Here is a 23,322-nt window from a genome sequence, read left to right as displayed (position 1 = left end):
TTTGGAATCGGTTGAAACATTCTAATGAAATGCGCATACAAAAATATTCAGCACATTTATTTTTATAGCCGGTTTAGGCATTGTATTGAGATATTTTCAGCCATATTTATAACTATAGAAATCTTTTTAATTGTTTTCATTCTATTTTAGCATCTGATGATAGATGAAAATATCTCAATGTAAGGCCTGAGTCGTTTGTCTATCTGGTCACTGTAGGGAACCAGCACGCGATAAAGGGTTAATTACTTATTCAAATTGATTGGACAATTAATTTGAAAGTTTTTGTAATTTTCGTGTATAATTTGCTTGAGCAACCATGGTCCGCTCTGGTCTTAAAACCTTTTTTTCGTGTACATCTGAAAGATCTGTTGACTATTTCTAGTTACACACATATTGTACACTTATTTAAATCCTAGAAACATTTTTGTTTGTTTCTTCAAATTTGCAGCGTGACTTGTTTGTTTGTACACTTCCTTCCAAACTTTGTTTCACAGTGCATGCGCTACTTACATTGATCAGCCGAATATGCTCAGCTATTGCACAGATGCTGAGCGTTCGAATTGCAATAACTAGTTTTAATTATTTAAGATTTGAGACTTTTGTTTAATAAAAAAATTATGACTTACTTACTTCGTTGTGTCAAGTATGTATTCTTATTGGCTCAAAATAATCTTATATAGATATTTATGAACGTCATCTGTGGTGAGTGGATTTTTTTATCGCATCGAATTAAATCTCGTCCATTAGTCAGTTAATATCGCTATCTATGGTCATATATGACCGATCACGGCCAAAAAGGGTTGAAATGGTAATGTCAAACCGCGGTAGACCACGATGACTAACCATGGTGAGCCTATGCATGTTTATCACCAAGTCCGGTACTCTAATCATCCAGATCGATTGAAACTGTCTAGCCGCCAACCGGGAACACACATACAAACATTCAATTTTATAAACATAGAGTTGCCTATGGAATAATTTAACGTTCGGCAGCTCTAATCTAAAATGTACAAAATTGTCCACTTGCATGACATTTGTTCAATTTAAACAGAATAACGGATTATCGTTGAAATTATTGTTGAACCAGCATATTACATGCACCAAACCATTTTACACTTTATACTCGTCCAAACAAAAAAGTACCAAATGTATTCAACGTGTGTCAATGAGTTTGTAATAATTTGAAAAAAAAAAATAGTAAACAACAACAACAACACTAATACACGTATGAAAATGCATCATATAAGGGTATGTTCGAAAGCGTACTTGAATGTGTTTATTGTACTTGAATATGTTTATGTATTTGGTCATGTTTTCGTTAAGTATAATTGTTTTTTTCAACCAAAATATTGAAGTGAATGTGCAAGTATGCAGTCGAACAAACACTCAATGTGTATTGAGTGAAAACATCCATACGTATAAGATTATATGAGTTTCCTATAGTGGATTGGCTGGAATTAAACTATACAGATGAAATAGCGGAGAGAGTGCGTTTCATACTATAAACTGTCGCCCGTTTGCTATGTACGTGTGTTAGTGTGTATGCGTATGTCTCGGTATGTATCGCCGGCAAATGACAATTTCAATAGATTTAACGTTCAACCGTCTTGAATTTTGAGTCAGTCGAAAAAGTGCAGAGTGGCAGAGAACAAGCCATTAAATTTAATGTGTGCATTTAATCAATTACTCATTATATTTTCATTTGCTCAATCTCTTTTCTCTCCATTTCTCTCTTTCAATCGAGCGACTGAATGGCTGTCACAAAATAAATGGCAAATTTTTGTTTGTGCAACCAGACAGGAGTTTTATCCAATGAATAAAATTTGTTCGATTCCATTCAACATACAAAAGAAATCACATTTGTTTTTTTTCGTGTACGAATATGTGTGCAGCGTGTATATGTGTGCGGTTCTCGTTGAGTGTATAAGAATCTTTGGATTTTTTCTCATAAAATATTTATTGTCAATTTTGAAATTGAGTGGAAATAATCGAGAAAAAAAAAATGTTGGAAAAAATTCAATTGCAATGTTAATGCAAGAAAAGAGAAAAAAAATTGCCTCGAAAACAGTGCAAAATCAAATCGGCGTATCGTTAGTCATTCGAAAAATCCGTTTTGCTAATCATAAATTCAGTCAACATACAAACATGATTCAAAAATTTAAACAAAAAAAATGATGGTTATACTCATAGAATTTAATTTGCGGTGCGGATTTATGTATGCGATAGAATTTGTATCTGTTTGTTGTTGATTTTATTTTGTGTGTGTTCACATTTGTGTTGGTGTCGACAACGCCAAATCGGTAACAAAGACCATCAAAGTGTGACATCATTCAGTTGTGGCAAAATGGCTTTACAATATAAAAAAAAATTTTTGATGTATTCGTGTTTGTATATACTCTGACATCAAGATATACATACCACAAGCAGAAAAAAAAGCTTTATCCATGGTAGTTTTTGTTCCTCTTTCTCTTTCACTCTTCGATTCTGTTCGAAAAACCATTTTCATATCGCATTTCTTTCGAAAAGCATTTTATTAAATTCATTATCTTCGTCAATTTCATTCGGATTTTCCCCAATTAATTTTGTTTTTGTTTTTTTTTTTTAAATGAAATCTAAAGACAAAATAAATCCGCTTGTTCACCGACACATTCGTTCGTTCGTTTCATTCGGTTTAGTTGTTGAAGAGCTGTTGAGTGTCGGCTTTGAATGAAGCCACCAGAAATAATTTGGTGTTAGTGTAAAAGAATTCAAAAGATTTTATTGGCGAAGACTCATAATATCGTTATTATCTCACTTTCATACGTGGTATCTTAGTTTGCTCTCTCTGTGTCTGTACATGTGTATATGCACATAATGCGATGTAATGTGTATGGAATGTGTTTTTAAAAAAAATTCATGTGTGCGTATGGAATACCCAGATCGTTCCATTCTATTCCAACTTCATGTTTCATTCAATTTGCCTTTTCTTTTCGTTGTTGTTGTTTTTTTTTTCTTAATCGAGAACTGTTTTGGTTTATCTTTCTCTGTACAGACATTTTTAAATTAGTCAAACTTTTCAAACGACGGGAGAGCAGGAGAGCGAGAGTGATTAAATTCCTGTGCTAGCTCACATTCTTTTCCTATTATTGTATTGTGTGTTTTTTGTTTTTAAAATTTTCAAATTTTTGTTTATTTCTCTATCAATCAGCCGATAATAATTTTGTGTACACAAATTACTGTCGGTTCTTTTTATCTGTTTTTCTGTGTACTTTTTTTTTCAAATTGTTTGAATTCCGCACACCCATACACGCGCATATTCATAACAAAATTGTGCGTGCACAATATGATCTTGAAATCAATCAGTGGTTATAACATTCAGAATATACATGAGTTTTGTTTTCTATTTCTCTCAATCTAGATATATTTGCAAAAAACTTAAAAAAAAAAAATACACACACACAAATTATTGCGGCGAATCATATGAAATTTTGCAATTTAAACATTAAAAGACATAAGTGCTCTGATATCAAGTGTTACGTCAAAATCTTTAAAACAAATTTTTAATTGTCAAAACTATTACTAATACCTAAAACGGTGACAGAAACAACCGAAAAACCAAACGAAACAAATTTATACATACATATACATATATACATAGATCAAGAATAATAATAACAACAACAACGGTTATCAACGAAACAATTTTAATTGAAAACAAGTAATATTAAAAAAAAAAAATAATAAAAATGAGTGATGAACCAGTCGTTGATCGGAACGATCCAGCATTGAAGTATCTTACGGTAGAAAAGAATCAATTCAATGATCCGGCAACGCAAGCAGAATGGACACAAAAGCGTCTTGTTTGGGTACCGCATGAGTCACAGGTGAGAAATTCAAAACGTAGAAAAGAAAGAATGAATATAAAAAAAACAACAACGAGAGAGTAGCATTCCGCTGCTGCCAAGTTTTTTTTTGTGGTTACTCATTTTTAGATAAAACGCTATACATAGGCTTATGTCATCAACATTTCCCTATATCACGTACACTTGGAATTCAAGAAGTGAAAAAAAAATAATACACAACAACATTAAGACGTTTTCAGCGTCAGTGGAAAGTTTTCTTTTTTTTATTCGTTGCTACTGCCGCCACCGTCGTCGTCGTCATCGTCATCGTCTCTCAACTTCTTTGATAAACTTTCAACGTAATGAATATTTTAGTTGAAAACATAACCTTGTCCAAAATATCCATATGAATTTATACTTTAAACAAATGAAGTAATGCAGTGTGCACGAATCGTTTTCATTATAGCAACAAACACAAAACATTTTACATCGCATTTGTATAATATGCGGTAAGATGGTGTGTACTCATGTTTGTGATTGCGTATGTTAATATTGAGAACAACTTCAACCACTTCTTCTTCTTCTTCTTCTTCGTTCCGAACACAAAACTAAAACGAAATGAAGATCTTCTGCTCTGCGTTTCACATATTTGTTGTATTTTTTTTTTTGTTATGTTTTGTGTGTTCTTCAATTCTTTTTTATTCGCTCTCTCAAGGAACGCGACGTACTTAATTTGTTTTAGTAAAAAAATGTTTCTCTTGTTTTTGTTGTTGTAATACAACAGTTCGAAATTCGGGTGTGCCATTGCTTCTTTTTTTTTGATATTCCGAATTTGTTGTTTGCGATCTTTCCGTATTTTTGCAATTCCACAGTACGGCGATTACATGTACATTTAACCACACTTGAATGCATTAACATGTTATCCGAACTATATATATATACATGAATGTATGTGATACACATGTTACACTCGTGCGATGGCCACATACCTTTCAATGCACACAAACGAATTCGATTCTAACATTGAAAATTGCACTTGATTAAAAGATTATAGTGCATCTGTGTTAGAGTGATTTTCTATTTCTCTAGCCCTTAAAAAAGCACATTAAACAAATGAAAGATTATATTTATTTGATGACTCCGCAGCTAAACGGAAAACAAATATGAACAATAAAAAAACCTCACTTGATATGTAGTTAAATTGAATTTAAGCAATTAAATCAAATCGCGTTGATCATTTGATTGAAAATGCAAAGTGAAACGACATGAAAATGATATGTTTCAATAATCAATTTTAAATCTTTTTTTTTTAATTAAATATCTAGGGATTCGTTGCGGCCAGCATAAAAAAGGAAAATGGAGACGAGTTGGAGGTGGAATTGGCCGAAACCGGCAAACGTGTTACTATCCTACGTGATGACATTCAAAAAATGAATCCACCAAAATTCGATAAAGTCGAAGATATGGCAGAATTAACTTGTTTAAATGAAGCAAGCGTTTTGCATAATATCAAAGATCGATATTACTCTGGATTGATTTATGTAAGTATTTATTTTCTTTGTACAAATTAAAATGGGGGAAAAAACAGTCGACATTTGTTTCTCTTCTAAATGTGCCTCCGGTCATCACAGTTTCGAAGAACGTACATTTTTACAGCAAAAAAAATTTTCAAGATCAAATTCAACGAAAAATTCCTTAAAAACAGTTAGAATTGTATAATTCATACATAAACAAGTTGCTCATTTTGCTATGATCTAGAACTTGGTCGCTTCTCTTATAATGTCCATTTTTATTGAATTTGATTTGATCATGAACAAAAAATGCATACGAGTTTTTTTTTTGCCACACTGAAATGAAGCACAATATATTATATATCAAATTGTTTATCGCTCGCTCTCTCCCTCAGTTCATTGCAATGTAATTATCATTAATTAAAGATGCATCATGTCTGTCATAGAGATGTACGTCTCAATTTGCACTCTCTCGATCTTAGTACAATGTTAAATTGAATCTCAACCAAGTACTTATTATCTGTCTTTCTCTATTTATATGGACAAACGGATATATAACACCAACGTTTGTCTTATTTTTTTTAAAGGCAGGCAGTGCGTTGTTGTCGTTTTTTTTTTGTTTTGAATTTCGTAATGTATTCAAAACAGAAGTTCCGTTTACTCCAAAGAGGGTCAAATCGACCATATTTGGTCGGTTGTTTTAAAAAAAACCGTTGCCATTTCTCAGCTGCAAAATACTCACATCAGCACAAAAATCGAACCATTTGCTCAAATATACGCATGTATGGAAATTAACGACAATTTATGCAAGAGTCAAGTGTCACAATGTAGTTTTCTACAGTGGAAGACATTCAACCACACATACATATTTATGTGTGATTCATACGATAATAAATAAACTTGAACGATGCTCATATGTTTGTGAAAATGATCAATATCACAACGATGTTAACTTTTACGAAAATCCGCATCATGTTTGTTTTTCGTTTATTTTTATATATGTTTTTTTTTTGTCGGTTCGACCACTACCTTAAATCATTTCCAACGAAAACCACTTGAAGAATGTCATGTGTCATACAAACAAACAAATGAAATTCCAATCTGAAAACATGAACTACGCTGTATTATGAGTAATCTCTCTGCGACTGATGATAATACTTCTTTGTTTAAAAAAAAAATCATCTGAAACGGGAACAATGAACTGACAATAAAATTGCAACGTTTTTTTTTTTCATTTTTATTTTTTGTGTACTAGAAATGCATAATAGTAATAATTTTTAGAAGAAACTCAAAAAAGTGCATAAATATTTGCTTTCATTCCACATGCGTCCAAGTGGGATGCGTGTTAATGTCCGTTGCGGTAGCCTACGCAAGCATTTTCTTTTCGCCGTGTTAATGCGTTTTTAATGACTTGTCCAGAAATAGCACATTTAATTATTGATGAGAATAAACAATGTTGCCGATTAAAAACCGTTTTTTCCCTCAATTTTTTTTTTTTTTTTTGACTTTCATGAATTGTTTTATTTTATTGATCTAATTTTAAGCAATACAAAATATTGATTTTAAATTTTTATAGACATATTCCGGCCTGTTTTGTGTGGTAGTTAATCCATACAAAAAACTTGCTATTTATACGGAAAAAATTATGGAACGTTATAAAGGCATAAAGCGTCATGAAGTTCCACCACATGTGTTTGCCATTACAGATAGCGCCTACAGATCAATGTTACAAGGTTAGTTTCGATTATGTTCTATCTGTGATATTTTAAAATCCTTAAATCATACACGCATTCAATATGCTATACAAGTGCATTTAATTGCGCCGCTAGAATTTAGGCCATAGATTTATTCAAATCTAAATGGGTAGCATATTTCAATGCTGCAACTGTTGTATATAGAGAGATTTTCAAGGAATAATAATTGTTATGAAGTTAACGGTAATTAAAACCTTTGCGTATACAAGTATGTGTGTTTTTTTTTTGTTGAGTTCCATTCTTTTTGCACATGTCAATACATTCGCTTTAGCTTTTTTTTGTTTTGTTTTATTGAAAAGTTCAAGCTATAAATGTAGAATAAATGAATATGATCTGTGTGTAATTTAGATCGTCTTGCGTTTGGCTAAAACATACATGTGTGTATATATAACCACAAATATGAAATCAGGCTGAACAATTTTTTTCACTTCAAACATTCAAACAAAGCATATGTTCGAATAAAACTGTGCTGTGCGAATATATCAATTGACAAACCAAACAAATCTTTATATGGTGATTTTCAAATCGCAAATAGTCACTGAATAGACGAATATGTTCACAGTCAATCAATGGTAGCAAACGAAAATGTAAATTGCAGTCGTGTTTGTTTTTTTTCTTCTTCTTCTTCTTTGGTTATTTCTTCTTTCATTTATATTTCATATCACATTTCTCATTTACCGCTGATTCATTCGCCGAAGTGAATTTATGTATTGCTCATTTTTTGTCTTTGTTGAATGAAGATTTGAAAAAAAACACAGACTTTTTCGATTTCATATATTTATAATTTCTTTCGACAACTGACCCGAATTCATTGAATTATGAATTTATACAGTAGCGAAATCATAGTTGCAATGATGTAATTGGATAATCGTACGTGAGTTTGACTATTTAAAACGATCATTATTATTTTTTTCTATTGATTTAAGAGGGTTTTGTGATTTTTTTTTTGGCACACATATCCAAATACATCGATAGAAGAACCCATTTATATACACGTACATTCGAAAATAACAGCGAACACAATGACGGTGATGATCAATTTAAAACTAATCATAAAATTTTCATTTTATTTCCATTAAGATCGCGAGGATCAATCAATTCTATGTACTGGCGAATCTGGAGCTGGTAAAACAGAAAATACGAAGAAAGTTATACAGTATTTGGCATATGTAGCCGCATCAAAGCCAAAAGGATCGGGTTCGGTGAGTGTAATTACTACTTAAAAATCTAGATTTTGACAACAAACATTTATGTACATATATATTGCTATCAAATGGAATTGCGTAGATTTTAAGTAAACTATTACCCCGTAGTGATGAATATTATTTGTTTGTTTTCAATTAAAGTTCTAGGTCTTTTGCATTGAAAATTTGAAAAATCATGCTATGTCACTTATTTCATACATGTTGCCTTTTTGAGTGTGATCATTTTTTTTTCTTCTCTCATGCATATTACGTGGGAATTTCGATATATTACGATACCAAAAACCGACCAATTTAATATAACGCCACATGAATCACGTCTTTCTCTGTCTCGCTCCTACTCTTTCTCTGTTTTTGTATATGCGAATTTCTCTCTGTTCGACATTTGCACGTAAATACACATATATATCTATATCTATTTATGGTGTCGCCAGCATTTAATGCGAACACGAAGAAAAATATATAAATATATAATAGAATCAAAGCAAATCTCTATTTAGCGCGTTACTCTCATATCATTTCGAAGACATTGCCAAAAATGGGCACACATTTTTATAAGCGTTCAGAATTAATTTTTTTTTTTATATATGTACCTATACGTGACTTCCGAGATAACTCAATTTTCGATTCAAATGTGAATATAATTAAAACCAGATATATACAGAGGGGAAGAAAAAGAGATAGAAATACATTCGAGGTGCTCTCAATTAACTGTACCGATGGCCGTTTTGGATGTCGACGTATTTGTTTGTTATTTTTATTTTTTTTGCAAAAAAATAGATTCCGAAACAATGTTGCCATTTATGATGATTTTACCTTTTCAATTTAAAGCTGCATTGTAGAAAATATATATATGTATCGGTCGTATTATTAAAACATGTTGTTTTTGTAGCAAATTATTATAAATATTTGCTTTAAATTGTAAATTGTGTCACCGCACTGACATTATTGTTGGTGTCGTTGTCGTCGAAAATTCATTAGCAGCATTATTTGTTGTCGTCAGCAATTATTACTTACATATTTTTTTTCGGTTCTTCGCTTTTATATTTCAGCGAAACCAATTTGAATTATTCCATTTACGACCAATTTAAAAAAGTCCCATAGTATCTACCTTCAATGGCAACATTTCAAAATGATGACTATGAACTTTGGAACTTTTCGATAGATTTTTTTCTTTCTTTTAAGAGAAATGTTTCTCTTCGTTTATTGTACAACTTAGCTTTTAACGAACATGATAAGCGTTCATAGTTTGAATTCGGTAATTGTATTTTTAGAAAATCGTTTATTTTCTTATCATGAATTGCATAAAATGTTATGGTTGTATGGCGTAGGTATGCACGTCCTAAGTTTATTTACGATATTCGTATATAATTTATCTATTGTACTTTGTATAAATAGCGTATTGAATTGATTTTTTTTTATTTTGTTTGTGCTTCCATTTAGTAAAATTTGTTTTTGCTCTATTTGATTTGTTAAAAAAAAATTCTATTGTTTTTTTTTTTGGTTTTTTTACTTCATTTTGCTTTCTTTTCTATTTTCGTTTTATGTTTGAACTACATCTCCTGCGGAATATGATGATGTTATGTGCGTTATTTGAACGGCGACATAACGAACAAAAATGAAATGAAACCTTATTGAAACTGAACACATGCGCACCTTAAATCGTTTAAATATTTCAATCAAATTTCTCATGGAATGTTAACGCATTTGATCACGCTATGATCTTTATGACACTGTGATCTGGGCATGATCTGAAAACCATTTCGCGCATTGCCCATTTTTTTCCGAATTGAAACATACGATTGAATATTGTCAAATATTGTTTCATATTCGAAATATGAACAAAATTCCTTTATGCACATTTGTGAAATATGCACACAAAATCACACACAAATACAGGCCCCACATCCAGCACTTATTATCGTAAGTATGAAATGAATTATTTTTGTTTTTTGTTTTTATTTTTCTGTTTAAAAAAACACACACACACACACACACATACACACATACACACATACACTCATACACATAAGAGTAATTTCATGGGCAAAATACTTAACGAAATTTAAGGAAGAAACCTAAATTAGAACGATGTATTTTTTGTGTCCGTATTGTATAAGCATGCGTTAAAATTCAATTTGGTGCCTACGAAAAAAATTTAAGCAATCATTTTTAAAAATCAAATTTGAATGGATTATGTTTCTTCCTTGTTGTAGTTGGTTTTTCTTTCGTTTTTTTTTGTTCACAAGCACTATTTTAAAACATAAGAATTGAAAGAGTTTTTTTTGATTTGTATTGATGCTGGTAATTTTGAAATTATGTTTGGTTTGGCATCAACTGAAAAATTCAAAATTAATATATTCACCATTCTTATTTCTTTTTTGTCTCTTTTTTCTCAAAAAACATTTGCTTCTCCGCTACCATCGTTTTGAAAATTCTCATTTTAAAATGCAAAACCAAAAAATTAAATAAAAAATGGACCGGAATTCTTCATTTTATGTAACACATACACTGCGTTCACTAAAAACAAACTCGCTTTCTCTTCTATCGATAAAATAAACCATGTCTAATTGTGCACACAAAAAAAACAACATCTTAAAACTATAACTATACACATATTTCATTCATGCAAATTCAACGATATTATCGAAATCATCATCGCTGGAACACGGGGATTTATGAACGAAATCACACGCGCTATCTATTTCTCATTCATTTTTGACCACAATTATCATATGCGATGCCATTTCGAATAACACACAAAATAAATGTATAAAAAAAAATCACACAAAAACAAAACACACTAACATGAATATGTCAATTTCGATTGGTTTAAGCAGAACCATTCATCATTTGCGGTAAAGTATTTTCTTTCATTTTTGTTTTGGATTTGTATTAAATTCCATGAACCCATATCAAAATTCGCACTATTTCATAGCTGCTTAGTTACAATGTAAAAAGTGTAGAAAAGAAAATAACTTGAAACATTTGTTTGTTTCTTATTTGTTTTCATCAATTCCGTATCATAGTCATTCAAATTATAGATCATCCAATTCTAATCATAATTATAATAATTTTTATAATTAGATTCATTTATCCCATCTATAATTCGGCTTTGAACAAAATATTCTTGTAAATGTTACCCTTGGGTGTGAGAATTATCAAAAATAATATAGAAAATAATTTCATTGAGTTCAATTGTAATAATTCGTCTCAAGTCATCTTTCTCATGAATTTTCCTCTCAAATTAAAAAAAAACCTCAATTTCTACTCTAAAAAAAGACTAAATCATTTTGTACCATATTCGTGTTAAAGTAATTCGCGTGTTCCAATTTCATTTCATTAAAATCATATACACACCTCGACTGTACCAAGGTCGCATACACATCACATTTTGGACACATCATTTACTAATTTGTCAATGTTTTGTTTTCTTTCTTTTTTTTCTCTCTTGTTCAACAATTCATTTACAGGGCGAATTGGAGCAGCAACTTTTACAAGCCAATCCGATCTTAGAAGCATTTGGTAATGCAAAAACTGTAAAGAATGACAACTCATCCCGTTTTGTAAGTATGATGACATATACATATAAACAATGTCTAAGTGACATTGCAGCTGAAAGTAACAAATTCAAAAACATTTTTTTTTTCGTTTTCTCTTTCATTCATACACAAACCAACAATCAAACAGGGTAAATTCATTCGAATTAATTTCGATGCTTCGGGTTATATATCTGGTGCTAATATCGAAACCTATTTACTTGAGAAATCTCGTGCCATTCGTCAGGCTAAGGATGAACGAACATTCCATATATTTTATCAGCTATTGGCTGGTGCAACACCCGAACAAAAAGAAAAATTTATATTAGATGACATAAAAACGTATGCATTCTTGTCGAATGGCAGTCTTCCGGTACCTGGTGTTGATGATTATGCTGAATTCCAAGCAACCGTTAAGAGCATGGACATCATGGGCATGACATCTGATGATTTTAATTCAATATTTCGTATTGTAAGCGCTGTTTTATTATTCGGTTGTATGAAATTCAAACAAGAACGTAGTTCCGATCAAGCAACATTGCCCGATAATACAGTTGCCCAGAAGATTGCACATTTGTTGGGATTAAATGTGACAGACATGACTCGTGCATTCCTTACACCGCGTATCAAAGTCGGTCGTGATTTTGTGACCAAGGCACAAACAAAAGAACAAGTTGAATTTGCCGTTGAAGCAATTGCCAAGGCGTGCTACGAACGTATGTTCAAATGGCTTGTAAATCGTATTAATCGATCATTGGATCGTACAAAACGGCAGGGTGCATCGTTCATCGGTATTTTGGATATGGCCGGTTTTGAAATCTTTGAATTGAACTCATTCGAACAATTGTGCATCAATTACACGAATGAAAAATTACAACAATTGTTCAATCACACCATGTTCATTCTCGAACAAGAGGAATACCAACGCGAGGGTATCGAATGGAAATTCATCGATTTCGGTTTGGATTTGCAGCCAACTATTGATTTAATTGATAAACCAGGCGGTATTATGGCATTGCTGGACGAAGAATGTTGGTTCCCAAAAGCAACCGATAAAACTTTTGTTGAAAAGCTTGTCAACGCTCATTCAATTCATCCAAAATTCATGAAAACCGATTTTCGTGGCGTTGCCGATTTTGCGATCGTTCATTATGCCGGCAAAGTGGATTATTCGGCTAATAAATGGTTGATGAAGAACATGGACCCATTGAATGAAAATATTGTATCGCTGTTGCAAACATCGCAGGATCCATTTGTTGTTAATATTTGGAAGGATGCCGAAATTGTTGGAATGGCACAACAAGCACTTACCGATACCCAATTTGGTGCTCGTACACGCAAAGGCATGTTCCGTACCGTATCGCATTTGTACAAAGATCAATTGGCCAAATTGATGGACACATTGCGCAATACAAATCCAAACTTTGTTCGATGCATCATACCAAATCATGAGAAGAGATCGGGTAAAATTGATGCACCACTTGTGCTTGATCAGTTGCGTTGCAATGGTGTGCTCGAAGGTATTCGAATTTGTCGTCAAGGTTTCCCAAATCGTATACCATTCCAAGAATTCCGGCAACGTTACGAATTGCTCACACCGAATGTCATATCAAAGGGTTTCATGGATGGCAAAAAAGCATGCGAACAAATGATCAAAGCATTGGAACTCGACTCGAATTTATTCCGTGTTGGACAATCGAAAATTTTCTTCCGGGCCGGTGTATTGGCACATCTTGAAGAAGAACGTGATTACAAGATCACCGATTTAATTGTCAATTTCCAAGCATTCTGTCGTGGATTTTTGGCGAGACGTAACTATCAAAAACGTTTACAACAATTAAATGCAATTCGTATCATTCAACGAAACTGTGCCGCCTACTTGAAGCTTCGTAATTGGCAATGGTGGCGCTTGTACACCAAGGTCAAACCATTGTTGGAAGTCACTAAACAAGAAGAAAAATTGGTGCAAAAAGAAGATGAATTGAAACAAGTGCGCGAAAAATTGGATGTACTGTCACGCGATGCACAAGATTATGAGCGTAAATTCCAACAAGCCATCGAAGAGAAAACGCATTTAGCCGAACAGCTACAAGCCGAAATTGAATTATGTGCCGAAGCTGAGGAGAGTCGTATTCGTCTAGTGGCCAGAAAACAAGAGCTTGAAGAAATGATATCCGAATTGGAGAGCCGAATCGTGGAGGAAGAAGAACGAGCCGGCAATCTCAGTGCCGAAAAGAAAAAACTCCAGCTAAACATTCAAGATCTCGAAGAACAACTGGAAGAAGAGGAAAGTGCACGGCAAAAATTGCAATTGGAAAAAGTGCAATTGGATGCAAAGATCAAGAAATATGAAGAGGATTTGGCCGCAACCGACGATCAAAATCAAAAACTTATCAAAGGTAAGTGTATTCTGTTTCAGAAATAATTTTTATCATTTATATCCACTGTGTTCATATTGATTTATGTTTCATTGAATTACAGAGAAAAAAGCTCTTGAAGAACGTGCCAACGATTTATCACAGACATTAGCCGAAGAAGAGGAAAAGGCAAAACATTTAACAAAATTAAAGGCGAAACATGAGCTTACCATTGCCGAACTTGAAGAGCGTCTGCTCAAGGACCATCAACAACGCCAAGAAACTGATCGTAGCAAGCGAAAAATCGAAACCGAACTTGCCGATTTGCGCGATCAATTAAACGAACGACGCATTCAAATCGAAGAATTGCAAGTGCAGCTTGCCAAACGTGAAGATGAACTCACGCAAACATTGTTACGCATCGATGAAGAATCGGCTGCAAAAGCCCAAGCACAAAAGATCCAACGCGAACTTGAATCACAACTCACTGAAATTCAAGAAGATCTCGAAGCCGAGAAATTGGCACGTGCCAAAGCAGAAAAGTATCGACGTGACCTCAGCGAAGAATTGGAAGCATTGAAAAATGAACTATTGGATTCGCTGGACACAACGGCCGCCCAACAAGAGCTTCGATCAAAACGTGAACAAGAGTTGGCCTCATTGAAAAAGAATCTCGAAGAAGAGACTGTGACGCATGAAAGTTATGTACAAGAAATGCGACACAAACATTCCCAAGAGCTTTCAACCATCAACGATCAAATGGAAAATGTGAAGAAAGCACGGGCCGGACTGGAAAAGGCCAAACAAACATTGGAGGCGGAAAATGCCGATCTTGCTACTGAATTGAGAAATGTTAATACATCAAAACAAGAAAATGACCGACGTCGCAAACAAGCCGAAACTCAAATTGCTGAACTTCAGGTAAATTTATTTATCTATTGGTTGTTCTTTTGTTGATTTTAAAATTGTATATAATATTGTCAACGATGTGTTTGTTGTCATTCATTAGATTAAATTGGCTGACGTTGAACGAGTACGGTCAGAGCTTCAGGAACGTGATGCCAAGTTACAGCAAGAAATCGAAAACATTACCGAACAGTTGGAAGTAGCTGATTTGAAAGCAGCAGCAGCTCTTAAGTCGGCGGCAACAATGGAAAGTCAATTAACCGAAACCCAACAACTTTTGGAGGAAGAAACACGCCAAAAATTGGCATTGAGTACGAAACTGCGTCAATTCGAATCGGAAAAAGAGTCACTACAGGAACAAATCGAAGAAGATGAAGAAATGAAGAAGAACTACGAACGCAAATTGGCCGAAGTGAATCAACAAATGCAAGAGCTTAAGAAAAAAGCTGAAGAGGATAATGATTTGGTTAAAGATTTGGAAGAGGCGCGCAAAAAGAGCAATAAAGGTTAGTTATGGTGAAAAAGACCGTTCAAATGAATGTGCTGTTGTATTCAACAATCAACAAACCCATGATAATAGGTAAATTTGTTTTACTATAATTTAATGAATCAATGTCTCTTTCCATGTCCGTCATAGATATCGAAGCATTGCAACGTCAAATTCAGGAATTACAGGCAACTAATGATCGCTTAGATAAGAGCAAGAAAAAGATTCAATCTGAATTGGAGGATGCAACGATAGAATTAGAAGCACAACGAACAAAAGTCTTGGATTTGGAGAAGAAACAAAAGAATTTCGACAAAGTATTGGCCGAAGAGAAGGCAATCAGCGAAGCGCATGCCCAAGAACGTGATGCTGCTGAACGTGAAGCACGTGAAAAGGAAAGTAAGGTATTGTGTTTGACGCGTGAACTCGACGAAGCATTGGATAAGATCGATGATTTGGAGCAAAAACGAAAGGCACTACAAAATGAATTAGATGAATTGGCCAATTCGCAAGGCACTGCCGACAAAAATGTGCATGAATTGGAAAAAGCCAAACGTGCGCTCGAAGGACAATTGGCCGAATTGAAATCGCAAAATGAAGAGCTCGAAGATGATTTGCAATTGACCGAAGACGCAAAATTACGATTGGAAGTAAATATGCAAGCGTTGCGCGCACAATTCGAACGTGACATTCAATCAAAAGAAGAGCAGGCCGAAGAGAAACGTCGTGGCTTGGTGAAGGCACTACGTGATATGGAAACTGAATTAGATGAAGAACGTAAACAACGTGCAGGTAAGAAATGATTTAACATTTTCGTTTGGTGTTCAATTGTGAAACACTTAACTATTTTATGGTTGTTGTTCATTTACAGCCGCCATTGCTGCCAAGAAGAAGCTTGAAAGTGACCTCAAGGACATTGAAGCCACATTGGAAATGCACAATAAAATGAAAGAGGATGCAGTCAAACAGGCCAAAAAATTACAGGGTCAAATTAAGGATGCTTTACGCGATGCAGAAGATGCCAGAGTTGCAAAAGAAGAATTGGCCGCTGCATGCAAAGAGGCCGAACGAAAATCAAAAGCACTTGAAGCCGAAGTTATGCAACTTTCCGAAGATTTAGCCAGCTCTGAACGTGTTAAACGCGCTGCCGAAGTTGAACGTGATGAATTGCTCGATGAAATGCAATCGCTCACAAATAAATCAAGCTTGGTCGTTGACGAGAAGCGACGCCTTGAAGCTCGCATCGCTTCGCTTGAAGAAGAATTGGAAGAGGAACAATCCAACTCGGAAGTAATTTTGGAACGCAATCGCAAATCTCAACTTACCATCGAACAAATTAGTACTGAACTTGCCACAGAAAGATCAAATACAGGTTTGTACAGGCATTTCAATTGTGTTCGCTTTAATTGCTATAATTTAAGAACAAAAAAAAATAAATGAAGAAACCAAATCAATATGAACTATTTTTTAAATGTAACCATATGTTCAATAATAAATTTGTCCAATTCAACAGTTAAAACGGAAAATGCACGTGCCCTTCTTGAGCGTCAAAATAAGGAGCTCAAAGCCAAATTGGCCGAAATTGAAACAACACAACGAACAAAAACAAAGGCTACTATTTCGGCACTAGAAAGCAAAATTACTAACACCGAAGAGCAATTGGAGAATGAAACGAAGGAACGTTTGCTTCAACAAAAGGCCAATCGAAAACTTGACAAAAAGATCAAGGAACTTACGCTCAACATTGAAGACGAACGTCGTCATGTCGATCAATACAAAGAACAACTCGAAAAGGTATGCGTAAACATTGGAAATCAAATCATCTCTAAATGGGAATATTAATTTTGTTTTCATTCATTATTCAATAAAAATAGAGCAACAACCGTATAAAGGCAAGCAAACGAAATGTTGATGAATTAGAAGAGGAATTGCAAAAAGAGAAGGCTCAAAAGCGAAAAGCACAGAGAGAAAACGAAGAGTATTTGGAACAAATTGAAGCACTTACCCGAGAAATCAACACTCTCAAAAATAAACTTAGGTAATTATTACGATTTGTTTTTTTTTGCCATTTTTTTGTGTGGGTCTAAACTTAAGATATATTAAAAAAAATGGTCGCCATAAACATTGTAATCGGTGAAACGAATTAAATGCAAACAGCAACTCACAGTAGCAATTGTATTATTTATTTTTTGATATAATTTTCAGACGTGGCGGCGGCAGTATAAGCTTAAGTTCATCTCGCCTTGCATCGCGGATTACACCAGATGATAGTTCCGTAAAGAATGAGTCTGTTGATGAATCTTTGGATGAATCAAACTAAATTAAAAAAAACTCCAATTTCTAATTTCATTTAAAAAGGAAGAGAATAAACCGAACAAAGTTTTTTTTAACAAAAGTAGAAGAAAATGAAGAAGAAGAAGAAGAAAAACACTTAAAAAAATAAATATAATAAATCCAAATACATTTGTAAATCAAAACATAAAATTCCGTTAACTTTTATGATAACGTTACCAAGAAGGTTTGAATTATTACTATCCTTTGTTTCCTTTTGTTTTTTTTTTTTCATTTATTTTAATTAATTATTTTTCTTTAATACTCGAATAAATTTGGTAAATAAAACTTTTGTAATTGCTAATTGCAAAATGATGATGAATATAATTGAGCATAAAAAAAACAATAACAACAAACACCAACTAGTGAATATATCTTTATTATAAACGAACCAATGTGTCAGCCAATTATTTCAATTCGGTGCATTATAACAGCAAATCACTGTTGTGTTTTAACGTTAAATTGAAATACAAACCATAAAATACAAATAAGTGATTTGATCATTTCAATTCATTTTATTCAATTTGAACGTAAATAGATAGATACATCATTGGCAATTACGAAGAGAATGCACTATATTTATTCGATGTGAAATTCTATGCTTAAAGCTCACACCCAGCCCAATGCTTGCTGAAATTTATTTGAATTAAAAAAAAGACACACACACAAACAAATACAATTCTTAAGTAAAATGGCCTAAATTTCTTATGTAAAATCCTATCCAATTGCTTTTTTATTCTTTATTCACTGTGTAATTGATTCAAATGAAATGAATTTGTTCACATGAAGTGAATGAGAAATAAAAAATACAAAACGTGCTTATGACCGTATATATCATATTACGCGGTTTTTAAAATACACATGAAATATATAGTTGCTTTTAAGCATACCGTGCCATTTTTCAACTCGTTTCCATTGATAAAAGTGTAATCAATTCGATCAAATAAGAATGCAACAATTTTAATGAAATACAACAATCAAATAACCACATAACCATTTTCTTTTAATTTTTTATAATTTTTTTTTTTTTTAATTTTTTGAAAATCGTTGAAATTTTGAACATTATAATTAAATAAATAAAAATTTGTTGTGCCAACAACAACAAAAAAAATGATCAGATCGCTTGACCGGTTCATTTATCTTTGTTACTATTATTTGCATAAAATGAACCACAGTATTTGATTTCTTTGTTTTCGTCATTTTAATACTTTGGTACGAATGAATGCTTTGCATGTAAAATTGCTTCTTTTTCTCTTACGTTTTAGATATTGAATTTTTATTTTGATTTTGCTGCATGTAAAAGCGAAAGCGCTACTCAGTCCTCCCTTTTATAAAAAACATTTTGCTTTCGAAACTTAATTGACTTTGTCACAACCAATGGAGTAAGTTTGACAGGTTATTTGTTTATTTATTATTTTGAATTTCGTTCCATTTATTTCTCGGTTGTACTTAGAGTTTTGATAAATATTTAACGAAAAGATTTTATTTCAAAAACGTGTTTCACTCAGCACTGATGCTAGAAGAAAAAAATAAGACATGGGCAATAAGATTCGCTGTGATGGCAAAATTTTGACTCATTGATTTTATATTTGATATCAGGTGTTCACACGGAGAAGTATTAAAAACACTTATTTAATTTCAATCTTTCACAATTTTACTGTCACGTTGAATCTTTGATTATTGTCAAAAGTACACATTCAGCTACTTGAATGTTTGAGATCGAATGAATGAAATTCGGTTTCAATTTGATAGAAATTTGCCTCAAAATTGAAGGCTAAAGAATCTGTATGATACTTCATTTAAAATGGAATCGCTTTTGGTCTTCCCAGGAAGTATTTTGGATTTCAAATCAAAACTGAATATTTCATGTTTTACATGTAATAATGGTGTTATGATTTCGTTAAATGTTCAAAAGAATAATATCTTAATGAAATTTAAGCTTATTACACTTTTAGTACTTTTTTCATGTTGAAACTTCATTAATAAAATAAAAACGAGAGGAAATTTTATTTGAAAAATCTCTCAACGCTCATCTGACAGCACAAAAAAACATCGATGGCACTTTTTGTTGCTCAACGAAAAACAAAATCCCAAGCTAAACACTTTTTGAACAGCGAATTATCTATCATTTATTTAATAAATAAAAACGAAGCAATGAATGGTCTAAAAAAATGAAACAATTAAGAAAACAGTGTATCATCATCCAATAATTTTATCTTTTGCTTTAAATTTTGAAAAATAACGTTTATATCAAATGAAAAAAATGTAACTAATTTACACCTATCATAGTTTCTCTTTATTTTCCTTTTTTCCGTTTTCATTAGGATTCTGCACAAAGTAGATGTTTGAAAGATTGGCATAATATTGTTCAAAAAATATTATTGTATTCAAATGTATAAGGTTTAAATCAATCGCACATTATATTTCGTTGAAATCGTATTTTTCATTGCTTAAATATTTTGCGAGTAATGAAAATCAGAATAGATTTATTGCAAAATATTATATTTGATGAAAATACATAGTTTCAGTTTATATGTAGAAGTTATGTTTGTTACAATACGTAAGCAAGTAATCAATAAAGATAGTCAATTATCAAAATGTACGAATAAGAATTCGAAAAAAAAATTCGTCTTGTCTGATTATTACAGTTATCATGAATTTGAAATTGTTTAAACGAACCACAAATAAAAGTAGAGGAAAGTATAGTGAACACATTTTTTGAACGAAATTGAGACAAGAGTTAAATGTGAGAACAAATTGACTTAATGAACCAGAAATGATTTGACTTTTATACGAAACCAATTAATAAATTTGACGAGCAAATGTTTAAAAATGAAAAAAAAATGTTTTTTTTTTTCTAAAGATTTTGCAGCACTACATTGATGCTTTATAAATTTCCATACGCCTAACACTTATTTCAGACGCAAAATGACTATATTTACCATTCCAAATAACTCGATGCTGTGTGCACACGGTTCGTCGTTCAAAAATGGTCATATATATATGTATATATATAGAAAATATTAAACTGTCTTTCTCGTTAGTAAAGATCTAACCATACGTATTAGCTCTTTACAATCGATAGATTCGGTCGGTTTCAGCCATCGCGTGAACAAAGTAGAGGAACAAAGAACGAATCGCTTACTGCTAACAGCATTACGTTTTTGCAATAATTATCGAACGAAACGAAAAACCCACAACATAAAACCGTTTTCTTTGCACTTTGTTCGATTAAAGTTCAAATATGTTGGATTTCGATTTCTCTTTAATTCTCTTTCATGAATCAAATATGTACTTACGCGTTCAACAATCATGACCTTTACATACATACGTATATACTGGGTTGTTTTTGTCTTTCAAACTCACCTCCTCTGTCTGTCTGTCTGTTTCAGAGTCTTGGCCCGAAGTCATACGATGATGATGAAATCGAATATTTAATAAACCGATATATACCACGATATTATACACATCGTGGGAGTTGCAGCGTAAATTGTTTTCTTCCGTATTGCATCGACACCATCGTTGTCTGTTCTTATATCCTCATTCTTATTATTATTATCGTATTATCGTTTCGCTTTGATTTTCTTTTATTTTCGATTTGGATTTTGTGAAAAATCATTTTGATTGGCTTCTGACTGAATCGATAAAATTGTTTGTTTATCGATTCCATGGGAAATTGAGAATATTACAGACTAATTGTATTTCTTTCACATTTCTTCACGAAAATAAAAGTGTTAAAATTTTTTTGAAAATGTACCGAATAATGTCGATTGATGGTTTGAGCAGAGTAATGTCGATTCCCGGAAAATTACACCCTCTTCTATTATACAATAATTTTGAAAATAAAGATACAAGACCTTCGAAGGACGGGTTTGAAATTATCTGCTGAAAAAAAAAAATGAAAATGTCCATCACTAGGACTAGGTACAATCATTGTACTACAATGAAACTATTTAATTGATTGTTTTTGTTTTTATGGGAAATAAGATCCATGTGATTGAATGCTGCATTTAAATGTGGCATATTTGCACATTCAATATTCACTTATACACGGTGGATTACTAAGCAATAAAAACTGTTGAAAACTCTTTGAAGAAATCCGCTGTTGTGTTTTCGAATGATATTTGATAAAACTTTGATCAATCATATATTGTAAAATATCACTTATCTTCACTTAGCTTTGCCACCGCTGGAACCATAAAGCCTGTTCACAATTAAATAAGAAAAAAAAACATGTACCTTATCAATGGTTTGATGTTGGCTAATTTTCTTTTATTTCATTTATTATAATAATAAAGACAAAAAAAAAAGAACTTTTGTGACTTTACGTGCTCTTCGCAAATCGATAAATATATATATATATAAACTTATTCTCTCTAATTTGAGCTTAAAACACACAAAACAAATCAGACGATGATGAAAACGATTTTATCGAAAGGCGTTAAAAAAGCGCTTATGGAATGAGTTTACAAAGAGAAATTATACAATACACGCTTGCTTATACACCTTTTCGTTTTGAAAACAATAAGTACAAATTCGGGATGCAATATAGTTATACTATGCCTACATATATACGTGCAACGTTTATTTCTACGGCTCAAATGTAGTGTTTTCTATATAGTTAAGGCTCATAAAGACATCTTCGTTTTTCGAGACAATAATAATAATAATAATGTCTGCTTTTAGGAAATAATATAATCGTAAATGCAATTTTCAAGAATCATCACACATATTTGCAGATAATCGTATCTGTACATCAGTTTTTTTAACAGGCATTCATTCAACGCATCTATGCATTTTACTGTTTCTTTCTTGCTTGCCAATTTTCGTTTAGTATTGAAAAAAAAAATTGCGATTACAATAGGCACTGGTCTAAGGCATACCGTAGAATACAATCTAAGTGTGTATTGTGTAAAAGTTTAGGCACATTGTTTTATCATCTCAAACTGTTGAATAATAACTTATTTTTGGATTTTGCATCTTTTTGTGATTTATTTTCTTGATTTCCGTCTACATAACTGCAGTTATCTAATCGATATTCTAAAAAAGGGCTGAATGTTTTTCATTTTCTGTGAACGATGATAGCTGAAGAGCGAAACAACGGTATCATTTTTAATTTTAAATTCATCAGAACTGTTACATGAATTTGGGGAATGGGCCATTTAACGTTTCTTTGGTTCTTTTTTCTTTCTTTTAAATCGTATTGTATTTTTAAATCTATTTCACAGCTGCATGACACCGTTGACAGCCCTGATGGATTTCCGCGAGCAAATCTTTGGGTTTACAATAAAATTTTGCCATTAAATACTATTCAATTTCTGTGACGTCTGTACATATAAAAATGGTCAGCAATTAATTCTGGGCCAATTTTGTTGTGCATGTGATAAAATCCGCTCAAAATACTCTTCAATTGC

General features: G+C 32.5%; 1 protein-coding gene across 2 annotated transcripts; it reads left to right on the top strand.

Annotated features, from left to right (window-relative positions):
- The first annotated feature begins 1,587 nt into the window (after positions 1-1,587).
- LOC116345949 (myosin heavy chain, non-muscle) lies at positions 1,588-18,901 on the top strand. Of its 2 annotated transcripts, XM_031775763.1 has the most exons (16): positions 1,588-1,667; positions 3,398-3,863; positions 5,147-5,362; positions 6,909-7,065; positions 8,167-8,288; positions 10,188-10,211; positions 11,129-11,146; positions 11,762-11,854; positions 11,979-14,226; positions 14,309-15,105; positions 15,194-15,596; positions 15,728-16,369; positions 16,449-16,949; positions 17,091-17,371; positions 17,452-17,615; positions 17,783-18,901. In XM_031775763.1, the coding sequence occupies exons 2-16, from the start codon at positions 3,726-3,728 to the stop codon at positions 17,895-17,897; spliced, it is 5,919 nt and encodes a 1,972-aa protein (XP_031631623.1). In that variant the 5' UTR covers positions 1,588-1,667; positions 3,398-3,725; the 3' UTR covers positions 17,898-18,901. The 2 variants fall into 2 exon arrangements, with proteins under 2 accessions (XP_031631623.1, XP_031631624.1); XM_031775764.1 differs by lacking the exon at positions 11,129-11,146 and having other exon boundaries at positions 1,595-1,667.
- The last annotated feature ends 4,421 nt before the right edge of the window (positions 18,902-23,322 follow it).

The sequence above is a fragment of the Contarinia nasturtii genome, unplaced genomic scaffold, assembly GCF_009176525.2.
Source record: "Contarinia nasturtii isolate CC-2019 unplaced genomic scaffold, AAFC_CNas_1.1 Cnas_scaffold_1371, whole genome shotgun sequence".
NCBI lineage: Eukaryota > Metazoa > Arthropoda > Insecta > Diptera > Cecidomyiidae > Contarinia > Contarinia nasturtii.
This window is presented reverse-complemented; position numbering and strand designations above follow the sequence as displayed.

Excerpts from the sequence above, each read along its gene's own strand:
- LOC116345949 (XM_031775763.1), top strand. The coding sequence starts at position 3,726 with ATGAGTGATGAACCAGTCGTTGATCGGAACGATCCAGCATTGAAGTAT. Across the intron at positions 7,066-8,166 it reads CTACAGATCAATGTTACAAG|ATCGCGAGGATCAATCAATT; the intron begins GTTAGTTTCGAT and ends ATTTCCATTAAG. Across the intron at positions 14,227-14,308 it reads AAATCAAAAACTTATCAAAG|AGAAAAAAGCTCTTGAAGAA; the intron begins GTAAGTGTATTC and ends ATTGAATTACAG.